At 32.1% G+C, this 12,471-nt stretch overlaps 9 protein-coding genes and 1 non-coding gene across 10 annotated transcripts; 6 read left to right on the forward strand and 4 right to left on the reverse strand.

The window, feature by feature from the left end:
- Positions 1-236: 236 nt before the first annotated feature.
- Positions 237-467, forward strand: HYPBUDRAFT_84769 (uncharacterized protein; the record flags this gene model as incomplete). The annotated part of the gene is made up of 1 exon (XM_020223740.1): positions 237-467. A coding segment is annotated over one exon (231 nt), but the record flags the coding sequence as incomplete, so codon positions are not given.
- Positions 468-790: 323 nt separating this feature from the next.
- On the reverse strand, positions 791-2,137 carry HYPBUDRAFT_105745 (CRAL-TRIO domain-containing protein; the record flags this gene model as incomplete). The annotated part of the gene is made up of 1 exon (XM_020218435.1): positions 791-2,137. One exon carries the CDS (start codon positions 2,135-2,137, stop codon positions 791-793), a length of 1,347 nt encoding a protein of 448 aa, XP_020077904.1.
- A 793-nt stretch (positions 2,138-2,930) lies between these two features.
- On the forward strand, positions 2,931-4,496 carry HYPBUDRAFT_105076 (cytochrome P450; the record flags this gene model as incomplete). The annotated part of the gene is made up of 1 exon (XM_020218391.1): positions 2,931-4,496. The coding sequence occupies one exon, from the start codon at positions 2,931-2,933 to the stop codon at positions 4,494-4,496; it is 1,566 nt and encodes a 521-aa protein (XP_020077905.1).
- A 105-nt stretch (positions 4,497-4,601) lies between these two features.
- Positions 4,602-5,000, reverse strand: HYPBUDRAFT_105996 (SCP2 sterol-binding domain-containing protein; the record flags this gene model as incomplete). The annotated part of the gene is made up of 1 exon (XM_020218453.1): positions 4,602-5,000. One exon carries the CDS (start codon positions 4,998-5,000, stop codon positions 4,602-4,604), a length of 399 nt encoding a protein of 132 aa, XP_020077906.1.
- Positions 5,001-5,495: 495 nt separating this feature from the next.
- On the forward strand, positions 5,496-6,419 carry HYPBUDRAFT_155875 (uncharacterized protein; the record flags this gene model as incomplete). The annotated part of the gene is made up of 1 exon (XM_020222155.1): positions 5,496-6,419. The coding sequence occupies one exon, from the start codon at positions 5,496-5,498 to the stop codon at positions 6,417-6,419; it is 924 nt and encodes a 307-aa protein (XP_020077907.1).
- Positions 6,420-6,614: 195 nt separating this feature from the next.
- Positions 6,615-7,235, forward strand: HYPBUDRAFT_106111 (superoxide dismutase; the record flags this gene model as incomplete). Its single annotated transcript, XM_020218459.1, has 1 exon — positions 6,615-7,235. The coding sequence occupies one exon, from the start codon at positions 6,615-6,617 to the stop codon at positions 7,233-7,235; it is 621 nt and encodes a 206-aa protein (XP_020077908.1).
- HYPBUDRAFT_192037 (uncharacterized protein) lies at positions 7,114-7,794 on the reverse strand. The gene has a single exon (XM_020222949.1). The coding sequence runs from the start codon at positions 7,750-7,752 to the stop codon at positions 7,285-7,287; it is 468 nt and encodes a 155-aa protein (XP_020077909.1). The 5' UTR covers positions 7,753-7,794; the 3' UTR covers positions 7,114-7,284.
- A 686-nt stretch (positions 7,795-8,480) lies between these two features.
- Positions 8,481-8,834, forward strand: HYPBUDRAFT_4916 (uncharacterized protein; the record flags this gene model as incomplete). The annotated part of the gene is made up of 1 exon (XM_020223466.1): positions 8,481-8,834. One exon carries the CDS (start codon positions 8,481-8,483, stop codon positions 8,832-8,834), a length of 354 nt encoding a protein of 117 aa, XP_020077910.1.
- A 1,110-nt stretch (positions 8,835-9,944) lies between these two features.
- On the forward strand, positions 9,945-11,690 carry HYPBUDRAFT_4917 (uncharacterized protein; the record flags this gene model as incomplete). Its single annotated transcript, XM_020223467.1, has 1 exon — positions 9,945-11,690. One exon carries the CDS (start codon positions 9,945-9,947, stop codon positions 11,688-11,690), a length of 1,746 nt encoding a protein of 581 aa, XP_020077911.1.
- Positions 11,691-11,764: 74 nt separating this feature from the next.
- Positions 11,765-11,838, reverse strand: HYPBUDRAFT_t61. The gene has a single exon. It is a non-coding gene; the product is annotated as a tRNA-Asn (tRNA).
- Positions 11,839-12,471: the final 633 nt, after the last annotated feature.

A 12,471-nucleotide genomic window follows, 5' to 3' on the forward strand; every position in this document is an offset into this window, starting at 1 on the left:
TATAATAATACGAGCCGGATCCAATGATAACGCTACCAAAATTCACCAGCAAATATCGACCTTCAAGCGTGATTGACGGGGAAGACTGTCCAATTAATGTTCCTGTGATAGAGCAAGGACCATTGATAGAAGACAAGATGACGATGGCCGGTGAAGCAGCAGCTTACCAAGATAAAAACCCTCCAGAGGAAGCGATGCGAGAGACTCCGGATACCAAAGTTAAAGGATATCGGGATCCAGCTGTGTATTCGATAGAAGAAATTAGAAAGCATGATAATCCACAAGATTTATGGATGATAATATATAATAAGGTGTATAATATAACTAATTTTAGTCAGGATCATCCAGGAGGAGCCGAGGTGTTGTTTGACTGTGGAGGGATTGATGCTACAGAACCATTTGAAGATGTTGGCCATCTGGAACATGCACTCAATATGTTGCATCCATACTATATTGGAGATTTAGATTATAAATATTGTGTTAAATATGAAATCTTGAAAAAACCAAAATCCAAAAGACAATTAAAACTTGATTCAAAATTGAAAAGAAATAAAATTAAGAAACGAAATAAATTAAATAAGATTATTGAGCATGTTTCGGTAATTTTTTTAATTCTTCTTATATTAATAACTCTTTTATTCTATATTCATTTACAAAAATCCAAATGGCAATGATGGAATGGTTGATACAAGTGTTCTCATACCTGGTGTATGGGCTTCTTTTTTCTATATTTTAATAAATGAAAAATATATTATATATTGGTGAATATACAGTCTAATACAAAAATGGCTTATTCAACTTTTAATTGACCATTTCTTTCAAACGCACCTCTAGTCCGAATATAAGGATCAATTTTTTTATAGTTTGAACTCAAAGTATTTTGAATTCCATCACGTTCCTTCAAGTAGAAAGCAGATTCTTGAGCGTCTTTTGCTTGAATCCAATTAATGGTAGATTGCATGAATTTTGCAACCAATTCATCACGTTCTTCAACAAATTTACCAAATTCTTCATCTTTTGGTTTACGATCATCAGTTTCTTTAGAAGGAGGAAGGTATTCATTTTTATAAGTATCAGACCCACCTAAAGCTTTAGGAATATATTTTGAATCAATATATTGACCCAAGTCTTTTTCACCTTTAGTAAAACGAATCTTGGAAGCAACCACTGGATCCAACCAACCTTTAATGATTTTCCAAACCGCATTAAAAATCCAAGGAGCATTATGAACCCAAATCATTCCTAAACATTCTGGATAGTTAGCTTCAAACATTGAAGCCAAAAATTTAACTGCAGCCAAATCAGCATTCTTCATTCCAAATCCAGTCATATCGAATAAAATACTACCTTTACTTACGCCTTCCTTTGGTTTAAATCCCAATCTAAACCATTCAATAATCAAACAAATAAAATGTTCAAAATCATGATCAGGACAATTTGAACGTAAATGTTTTTGAACATGGATAACACAAATTGGACGATTTTCCTTATCATGACCTCTTAAATAAGCTTGGTTTAATTTGAAAGCTTCAATAAATTCCTTCTTTTTACCTTTCCAATAAATTTCGGCATCCCCAGCGTATACCCAATCATCAACTTGATGAGAATTCCATCTCCAGTCCAAACACTTGATTAACATCTGTAAGGAATTTTCAACATGAAAGTCACGTGCCACGACATAACGCATGGTATTAAGATCAAAAGTATCATTACGAAGACTGTTTAAAAAACTTGAATGCATCTCCTCTGGATTATACTTGGTCAATAAATGATGAGTAATGTCTTTATTGACTTTAACATGATGATGGAAATGTTTGCTGCTACGGGTCTTGCTTGATTTTTCATTCAAAGTCTCCTCCAGAGAAGTATCATTTGGTGCTCCTTCTAGATAATGTAAATTTTTTCTAGCCAGAAAATATGTTTTACGAGTCTCTTCTGTCAACCCACTAGATTGGAAATTATTTGAATTACATTGATTTGCATCTGCAGAACCAATAAATTTACTTTCTTCATGAATTTCTTTCAAAGTTAATTTAACATCGTAACCCCATGATTTTAATAAATAAGCATAAATTTGTTTAACAGAAATTTCTTCCTTTTTCGATAAAGGGGTTATGGAGCTAAAGACTTCGGACATGATTGAAAATTTGTTGATGGGACTCTTTTCACTAAAAGAAAATCGAATAAATTACTTGTATCTACTTATATACTTGTATCCTTGTAAATGATTCTTATCATGTGAGTGAGTACAAGTATACTTTTTCCACCACGGTAAATAACCATTTTGTGGGGACTCCAATTAAATTTCATTCATATTCATTAAAATTGTTACTTATTTTATCACTTTTTTACCTTTTTCATTTTCTTCACTTTTTTACCTTTTTCATTTTCTTCACTTTTTCACTCTTAAATGACGTCTTCTTCCTTTTCTCCTTGACATTACCTATTCTAAACTAACCTCTGTTAATTTTCACCTTTTCCAAAGTTTACCTGTTCCCATTCACCTTCCTATTTAGTGGGTTTGTTGGGATTAGCATTTGATTTAGTTATGTGGAGTAGCGCAGCCTTCACATGTTTGACAAACGCTAAGAGGGGAAAGGGGCACTCTTTGACAGTTGGACTTCTTGTGTCTTTGCTGTGCTAAAATTAAGCCCTTGCGCACGTCGGTTTTTGCTCTTTTTGCAATCACAAGTCTGTTTTCAACGTGTAGCTAACATTGGGCTCAGTTATACTGTATAAAATGGTTAGTGTGTAGTTATTTCATAGTAGTTACTTAATAATCACCTTATTACCCAAAGGTCTGGGTGTTTTGCTGGGACATTTTCACAGGCAGATTAAATCCAGGTTGCAATCGATGGATATATCAAATATAAGTAGAAGATTAGGACGGGATGTTGGAAGATGAATAACAAAGTAGTACCATCGTGAAAATGCTTAGAGAAATTGACTTACCACCTTGGTTGACCAATAATTGGCTTACCATTATTGGTTTAATTGGGTTTACTTATTTTATTTTACACGAGCTTAAAAATCGATTTATTAAATGGAAATGGAATTGTGGTGAAGCACCCTACTTAAAGGGAAGTGGATGGTTGTTTAGTCGTAATTGGGTTTTCTTTTTGAAAGCCAAAAGAAATGGAGAAATGTTGGAATTTATTTGGAACATTTTTAAAGAACAAGGAGAATCATTTAGAATTACCATTGGAGGGATGGCACTTTTTGCAACTGCAGATCCAGAAAATATTAAAGCGGTTTTGGCTACTCAATTTAACGATTTTGCTCTTGGGTTTAGAAATTCCCATTTTAAACCATTATTGGGCGATGGAATATTCACTCTTGATGGAGGGGGATGGAAACATTCTAGATCGTTATTAAGACCAAATTTTACCAAAGAAAAAGTGGCCCATGTTCAATCTTTAGAAAAACATTTGGGATACCTTGTTCGTCATATTGATGTGCAAAAGGGTAAACCATTTGATATTCAGAATTATTTCTATCGATTGACTGTTGATACTTCAACGGAATTTTTATTTGGACAATCATTATATGGTTTAAAAGATGAATTTATTGGTGAAACCCCCGAGTTTTTATACGAAGGAAGCGAATTATTCTATGATTCCTTTAATACTTCCCAAAGTTACTTGGCCACAAGAGCTTGGTCTATGATGTTGTACCCCTTGGTTAATTCTTTTGAATTTAATCGTTGTAATAAAAATGTTCACAAATTTGCTAAATATTATGTTTCAAAAGCTTTGGCTGCCACTCCTGAAGAAATTGAAGAACGTAGTAAAGATGGATACTGTTTCCTCTATGAATTGGTTAAAGAAACTAGAGATCCAAAGATTTTACAAGATCAATTATTGAATATCATGATTGCTGGTCGTGATACCACTGCTGGTCTTTTATCATTTACCTTTTATGAATTAGCTCGTAATCCTAGAGTTTGGTCAAAATTGAAAGAAACAATCTACGAACATTTTGGTTCAGGGGATGATGCAAGAATTGAAGATATTTCATTTGAAAGTTTGAAACATTGTGATTATCTTAAATATGTTATTAATGAAGTTTTAAGATTATATCCTTCGGTCCCCATCAATTATAGAGTGGCTACTAAAACAACTACCTTACCTCGTGGTGCTGGTAAAAATGGTAATGAACCTGTTTTCATTGAAAAGGGTAGAGTTATCGGTTATGTGATTTCAGCCACTCATCGTGATCCAAAATATTATGGTGAGGATGCAGAAGTTTTTAAACCAGAACGTTGGGCTGATAAATCATTGAAACCTGGTTGGGCTTATTTACCTTTCAATGGGGGTCCTCGTATTTGCTTGGGTCAACAATTTGCCTTAACCGAAGCTAGTTATATTATTGTTCGTTTATGTCAAATTTTCCCAAATTTAAATAGTGCTGATTTTTCAAAACATTATCCTCCTAAAATGTCTACTCATTTAACTTTATCTTTAACTGATGGGGCAAATATTACCTTATCAAGGTAATTCTTGAGGATTTTATTTCGTTTATGTATTCATGTTATTATTATTCTTCACTCATACTTTGTTTATTCGGTTAATATATTTATGTAAAATATTTAAGATATGTAATTATAATTTTGGTCTGGGGTCAGCGGCTTTCAAGATAGTTTCAATACTAATGGCTTTCATTAAATTTCCTTTGACTTTTAATCTTCCATTTAAATATAATTTTTGTGCTTGAACCTTATAATCAACCAATTTGAGAAAATCAGTATCCTTCATGGTAATGGCAACATCATTTTTAGGCAAGCTGTCTCCTTCAATTTTTTCAACTGTTCCATTTTCTTTGAAATCGAAAAACCACGATTTTTTTTGGTTTTCTTTATTTCTTAATGTAAGCACAACTCTAGCCTTGACTTTTTTAACAGAATCTTTTCTTAATTTTGGTTCTTGTTCTAAAACATCCTTCATAAAATTAAGTAAAGGGGTTCCTTCAAATCCTGGCTCACTCAAATCAGCTTCAGTCATTTTTTTAAGATATTTGGAGAATCAAATGAGAATTCTTTGGTCAATTTCGTTCAATTTATCCTTTTATACTTCACATGAGTCGCTCTCCACGTCATTTCACCAACGATTTTTCTCCGCGTTTAAATGAGCCAGTTACTTGTTTTAGGAACGTTACAACGGTGTATTCATCTTGTATATTCTTCTTTATCATCTTGTATTTTCTTCTTGTGAAATTGGTAGATTAAATTCCGCGATTAGTATAATGCAGATTTTAACCATCAAATAAAACAAAGTACCTAAATCCAACACTTTGATATGGGTGCATATCACATGGCAGTACTTCAACGATCTATTTACTTAGGATGCAATCAAGGTTTAGACTCACTCATTTGAAAAGGTTGCAAATATCCCATGGATAGCGAAAAAAAAAGAGACTTCACATGCCTGCGCAATAATAATATTTAAAAAAACTAGTATTGGGACGAGTACTAGAATTTAGTTAATCAATTACTTACCATGTCACATAGTATTAAATTGAAAAACGGGAGGAGAACGTTTAGTGTTATAAGTAATTTTCACGAACAGGAGGTCTATGCACCAATTAGAAGATGGAACCGGGTTATTTTTTTAATCCATGGATTTCCAGATGACAATACGTCCTTTAGTAAAGTGATTCCAATTCTTGAAGAGAATTTCCCAAAAGCACTTATACTTGCACCATTACTTCGAGGGTACGAGGAGTCGAGTCAAGGACCGGAAGGAGAATACACTGTTGGAGAAATAGCCAAGGATGTTAAAAGCTGGATTAATGAAGTATTACCGGTGAAGAATTTACCGGTTCATTTGGTTGGACATGATTGGGGAGCTATAATTGCATTCAAAGTTGCAAGTGTATATCCGGAGCTTGTTGATTCAATGGTTACGTTGGCAATACCATACTTGAGTAATCTTCGAATTTGGGAATATTTATTTAAGATTCCTTTACAATTGTATAAATCGAGTTATTTTTTAACGATGCAAAGTGAATATCTTTATAAGAAATTGAGGCAAACTGGAGAAGATACTTATCTTGATTATTTATGGAGATATTGGTCACCTAATTATGAGTATTCCCGGCAAGAAATCGACCAAGTAAGAAGCACGTTATTAAAGCCGGGAGTACTTGAAGCATCCACTGCATATTACCGGTGCTTATTTAAGATTTTGAATTTTGATGGACGTCGATGGAATGTTAATTTTGAACAAGTGCCCACGTTAATATTGGGGGGTGAAACGGATGGGTGTATGATCAAGTCGGTTTATGATTTGGAGGCTGAAAAATTAGCACAAACAAAACTGGTTAAAGTGCAAACCATGAACCGGGTTGGTCATTTTTTACATCGGGAGGATCCCGTCAAGGTTGCAGAAGCCATAGTTGAATGGATTAGATACAATAAGTAGCTGAGTAATATAAAGAGCAAAAAAGCGTAACCCAAAGGAGAAGTTTAGTGGTTATATGAGCAAATAAACATTGTAGTATAAAAGAACCCCGAAAGAATGAATGAAAGAAGGAGGAAAATACTCTAGGTATATATTAGTAAATAACTATTAGATATATATTCTTATAGGTCCAAAAAATAAAGAGCCAACTACAGAATGAGTTTAGCAAATAGAGAGAAGGTGGTGTTACCCAAGTTAGATTGGTCTTATGATGCGTTGGAGCCATACATCAGCGGCCAAATCAATGAGATTCACCATTCCAAACACCATCAAACGTATGTCAATGGATACAATAAGAGTATTGAGGAGTTGATTGAGTCGGAAATCGAAGGAAACGTAACTAGAACGGTTGAATTGCAAAAAAACGTCAATTTTTTCGCTGGTGGGCACGCTAACCATGTACTTTTTTGGAAGAGTTTATCGCCAACCTCCCAGTACGGGGGGCAATTACCTAGTAGCGGGAGTAAATTTAGTCAGCAAGTGATTAGCCAGTATGGATCATTTGACAAGTTGATTGAATTGGTGAATGGCAAATTGGCCGGTATCCAAGGTTCCGGGTGGGCTTTTTTGGTGAAGAATCTTGATGAAGGAGTGTTACAAGTGGTTACTACTGCTAATCAAGATACGGTTACTGGGAACTTGGTACCTTTACTTGCCATTGATGCTTGGGAACACGCTTATTATTTACAGTATCAGAATGCCAAACTTGATTATTTCAAAGCAATTTGGAACGTGATCAATTGGACTCAAGCAGAACAAAAATATATCAATTTATAATAATAAGAATAATAAGAATAATAATAATATACACACATACACATACTCACTAAAAATTTAAATTATAGTAGTAATCATAAATATTTGTATTAAAGATATCCTGGTTAATTAGATGATGGGGGAATAAGTCAAAGCTTAGCAATTTTTCATCAAACGAATCGGAATTATCTGAATATATTGAACTTTGAGAGCTTGTACTTTGAGAAGAGCTTTGGGAAGTGGAATTATCAAAGCTGGCTGGGACTTCCTTGATCTTTTCTTCACTTAATATTGTGGGAAATTTTAATTCCTCCTTTACATTTTTTACATCTTTTTTCCTAACAATTCTCTTGACTGGACCATTTTTGAAAGTACAATTCCCCTGGTTGAATTGTATACAGCTTATACAAGGTATCAGTTTATCAATAATACAACAAGTTTTTCTTTTGCGACAGAAATCACAAGGTCTCTGAGATCTTGACTTATAAGGTCTTAAGGAATTAACTTGATTTGATAATTGTTTTTTACTATATTTCATATTTGAAACTTTAATTCTAAAGAATAAGCTCTTGTTTTTTTTTTTTGGTTTTTCTACATTATTTATATATGACAATGGAACACCTTATTTCGTATTTATCGTATTATCCTCGTAATAATATCCTTGGTGTTCATTTACATATACATGTCTAAACTTTAATAATAAATTTAATAATAAAACTTAATAAACTTAATAATAAGAATCTACTCAGGCGTGTTTATGGATAAAAGGATATCCTGCAAACCTCAACCTGTAATTCTGCGATTGCTGATCTAGATTTAGGGGGGTTAGTATTCAGTTTTTAGTTATCTTCCTTAAATCAGATAATGTAGATAAGATAATAATCATCAACATACGTATACGACATATATTATATATGTGTATATATATATGTATATATATATATATATATTATGTTAAGAAAAGAACAAGTAGAGAAAAATGAAAAGTGAGTGAGTGAAAAGTTAGTGAGTGAAAAATGAGTGAAGAGTGAGTGAAGAGTGAGTGAGTGAAAAGTGTAGAAGACCTCCGGGTAACCGCCCACACGGAGTTGCTTTAGTAAATCTTTCGCTTTGTTTAGAAAGGATTATCGAGGGGCTACATGGGGGGGTTCGATTGTATCAGACAATGCAGTGTGCATAGCTGCAATAATCTTTAGTTTATTCCAAGGGGTTTATAAAAGTGTATTGATTTCTACTTCATTCAATTTTTGTAGTTAATTATTCATGATGATTTTACTTATTGAGCAGTATACGATTCAATTATCAAAAGGATTGATACTTTGTATTAGTATTCCTTTGGTTGTATTATTTATAATTGATTTATTGACTTATTCATTGAGTCTAATTCTCAAAACATTAAATAATTCAATTTATTTGCAGCACGGCAGTCATTTGATATATAATTTGAAGATTTTCAATATACTTAACGAAAAACAATACTCGTCTTTCATTATCAAGAATAACTTATCCAATGTTAAGTTGATTAATCAGAATATTAATAAATGGGCTAACGATTCGTTAAATTGCTGGAACAATTTAAAAAACTTTACCAAAGTTGAATTGAAAAAGTCTGCCAATTAATTTATTTCTTTATTTCTTTATTTCTTTATTTCTTTATTTATTTATTTATTTATTTAATATATGACATTTATGACATAATTATATCCAGTAGCTGCACCCCAGCACCTCAACACCGCCTACCTCACTATATCTATACACCTACATCTGTGCCCAGTACAGTGTACTCATCTACTCCACCTGCCCTTGCTACCTGGCCCTGCGCTTATCTCTCGCACTACGCTTATCGCTCCACTACACCTACTACACTAACATACCTACTGTACTACTATACTCTATACTATTACTATACTATTACTATACTATTTATACTATTACTATACTATTTATACTATTACTATACTATATACTATTACTATACTATTACTATACTATTACTATACTATTACTATACTATTACTATACTATTACTATACTATTTATACTATTACTATATTATTTGTACTATTACTATACTATTACTATACTATACAACCTACTATACTACCTATACCCCTACATACCCACGAACGTGCTGAATGATTTGGGCTAAACTTGACCATCGCAAGAAGTGATCAAAGCCTCCCCTTATCACCCCTTGACTGACTTCCGTTCACATGATTATCTCCAGATTGGCGTTAGCGAGTCTGGTTAGTGTTTGATCGCCTTTCAATGTTCATTAGCTAAACTATTAGCTTGCAGCTAAGCCATTGACTAACCCTGCAAACCATTGACTAACCCTGCAAACCATTGACTAACCCTGCAAACCATTGACTAACCCTGCAAACCATTGACTAACCCTGCAAACCATTGACTAACCCAGCAAACAGTTGACTAACCCAGCAAACAGTTGACTAACCAGCAAACAGTTGACTAACCAGCAAACAGTTGACTAACCAGCAAACAATTGACCAATAAGCATCCAACTAGCTAACTGACGGAAAATTGACTAGCTAAAGCAGTAGCCACTAAGCTACGGTATTGTTGATTGCAAAACTATAATGGTTGGGGAGTTATTGGATGCCGCACGACTTTTGCAGCCACAATCCATGGTATGAAGTCACGTGTCGGGGGCTACTATGGTATAAAAAAAGACAAAGCCCATTCATCTATTACTTTAACCAATAAACCATAATGAAGTCAGGGAGGGCATCTAACGCTTGTGACTACTGTCGGTCACGTAAGATAAAGTGTGACGAAGTGAAACCAAATTGTTTCAATTGTGATAAAAAAAAAATCGCTTGTACTTATATTAAAAGAATTGAACCAAGTAAATTTGAAAAAAATTTAAATGTATTATATGAAAAAGTTAACAATATTGAAGAAAAATTAGAATTGTTGATAAGTTTGAATCAAAGAAAAGAAGAAAATATAAAAAATGATAATATAATTAAAACAGAAGAAGAAATTTGTAGCTCAAATTGTGATTTAAAGTTTGATAAAGAAACAAATGAAGTAAATTTTAATCTTTTTTTAAATAATGAAAATTATTTAATACCAGATTTATCACCAGATTTAGAAAGAAGAAATTCAATCATCATGATCAATGAAGATGAATACTCATTCAAGTCAAGATTAAATCTATCAAAGATTCAATCAAAATCAAGTGAAATATCAATGAATTTAAATGATTCAACAATAAATGAATTATTAGATTGTTTCTTGAATCATGTTTATCCCTTTTACCCAATAGTTTGTGAAAAAACAATTATAAACTTGAAAAATGAAATATTTCAAACTGGATTAGTTTCAAATTCTCAAACTTGTACTTTTTTATTAGTATTATCATTAGGAGAAATTATTAAATATTCAAAAAATCATGATTATTGGCAAAAAAATGATTATCAAAAATCAGAAATTAATAAAATTGAAGCACCTCCAGGTTATGAATACTTTTGGTTATCAAGAATGATTATTGGTAGAATTAATGCTAGTGTTAATATTGGATTTGAAACCATTGTTATTCAATTTTTATCAGCACTTTATTATTTTAAAATTGGTCAAATTTCTGATTATCAAAATGAATTATTAATTGGATCTTCTCAATTATATAAATTCATAAAATTTGAAGGGAGTAAACATAAAGAACGAGATTTATTATATCGATTATATTGGGTATTTCTTCATTTAGAAAGAAATTTGAAAAATATGGGACAATTGAAAAAATATTCAACTTTAGTAAAATTACAATCAAAAATGAATATTCCAAAAGGTTGTGAAAATATTATTAAAAAGTCAATATTTGATAATGATAGTATTTATTCAACTTGTTTTATGCAAAATATTTTCTTATCAAATATTATCGATAAATCCTCCACGATTTTACAAAATTTGGATTTATATAAATTAGAAGACATATGGAATATTTGGAAAAATTTCGAACTTGAAATTAATAATTGGAAAATTTTTTTACCTTTTAACTTTAATTGGGATAATGATTTAATACAAATTGAAAACTTAAATGATCAAAATAAATTAGAAATTGATTTATTGAAACTAAAGTATTATCTAACCTATATTACTAGTTGTAATATTCTTATTATTAAATTACAAAATATCCCTCCAAATAATGATCACTTGAAAATTATTGAAAAATGTATCACTTTCACCATTAAAAGCTTGAAATTGTTTTCGAAACAAGAATTGAAAATTCTCGATCCCAATTCATGTTTCCAAATCTTATGTGTTTTGAAAATTTTCCAAGACTGTTGTAAAATTTTGGATTTTAATAAATTTAAACAGGATCATTCTCTTTTATTTCTAAATTTTGATCATTTTCTTTCAGAATCTTATAAATTGATCCAATGCTTTGCTCTCCATTCTCCTTTGATCGACCACGAGTTGAATCAAATGAAGAACCAGTCCTTGTTGAGTTGTTAATTTATTTTTAGTTTATGTAAAGTAGTGTGTGAGTAGTTGCAAAAAAAAAAATAAATAAAAAGGAAAAAATAAAACGACCTCGGAGAGGCTCGAACTCTCGATCTTGAGATTAACAGTCTCACGCCTTAGCCAACTTGGCCACGAAGTCGCTTTGTTGAAGACCATTCCCCTTTGGCTTTACCGTATCAAAATATTATTCACTCCTCCAAAAATTTAATTTTTAAAGAAAAACCTGATCCTTCTAAAAGTTCAAGACTTTCGACTATCGCAGAAGCAGGAGTCAGAAAGACTTCCTGCGTTACGCAGAAAGGCTGCGAAAAAATTGGTATCTTATTATATTTCGGCACTCAATCTATAAACTAAACTAAGTAGTTCCTCTGGGAACTCTGTCAGACCTTGAAGGTCTGCAGATGATGTACTGGCCTATCTATATTGATAGGTACAATANATCATCAAATGAAGACACAAATTATATTTAAAGTTTGTGTTAATCCATAAATGAGGCATTCTGATAATGTGCATATATAAATAAATAGGCATTTCCATGTTAAATGNAAAAATCTTCTACTCGACGTGGGCCGTGGACCAAAGTGATGCTTCTAATTGGTTGAAGCATGGTCGTCGACCTATGGAGAGTTCTTTATATTCGGTAATAAATATTTCTATATAATATTTACATATTGGCTTTGGATACTTAAGCTTAATCATAATAAGTTATTTTCTCCCTTTGAATAACGTGAAAAGATTAATCTGACAGTATCGAATTAATCCACTGTGCTAC

The sequence above is a fragment of the Hyphopichia burtonii genome (genome assembly GCF_001661395.1).
Source record: "Hyphopichia burtonii NRRL Y-1933 unplaced genomic scaffold HYPBUscaffold_2, whole genome shotgun sequence".
NCBI lineage: Eukaryota > Fungi > Ascomycota > Pichiomycetes > Serinales > Debaryomycetaceae > Hyphopichia > Hyphopichia burtonii.

Bases quoted from the DNA above. Each gene is read 5' to 3' on its own strand.
- HYPBUDRAFT_192037 (XM_020222949.1), bottom strand. From the start codon at position 7,752: ATGAAATATAGTAAAAAACAATTATCAAATCAAGTTAATTCCTTAAGA.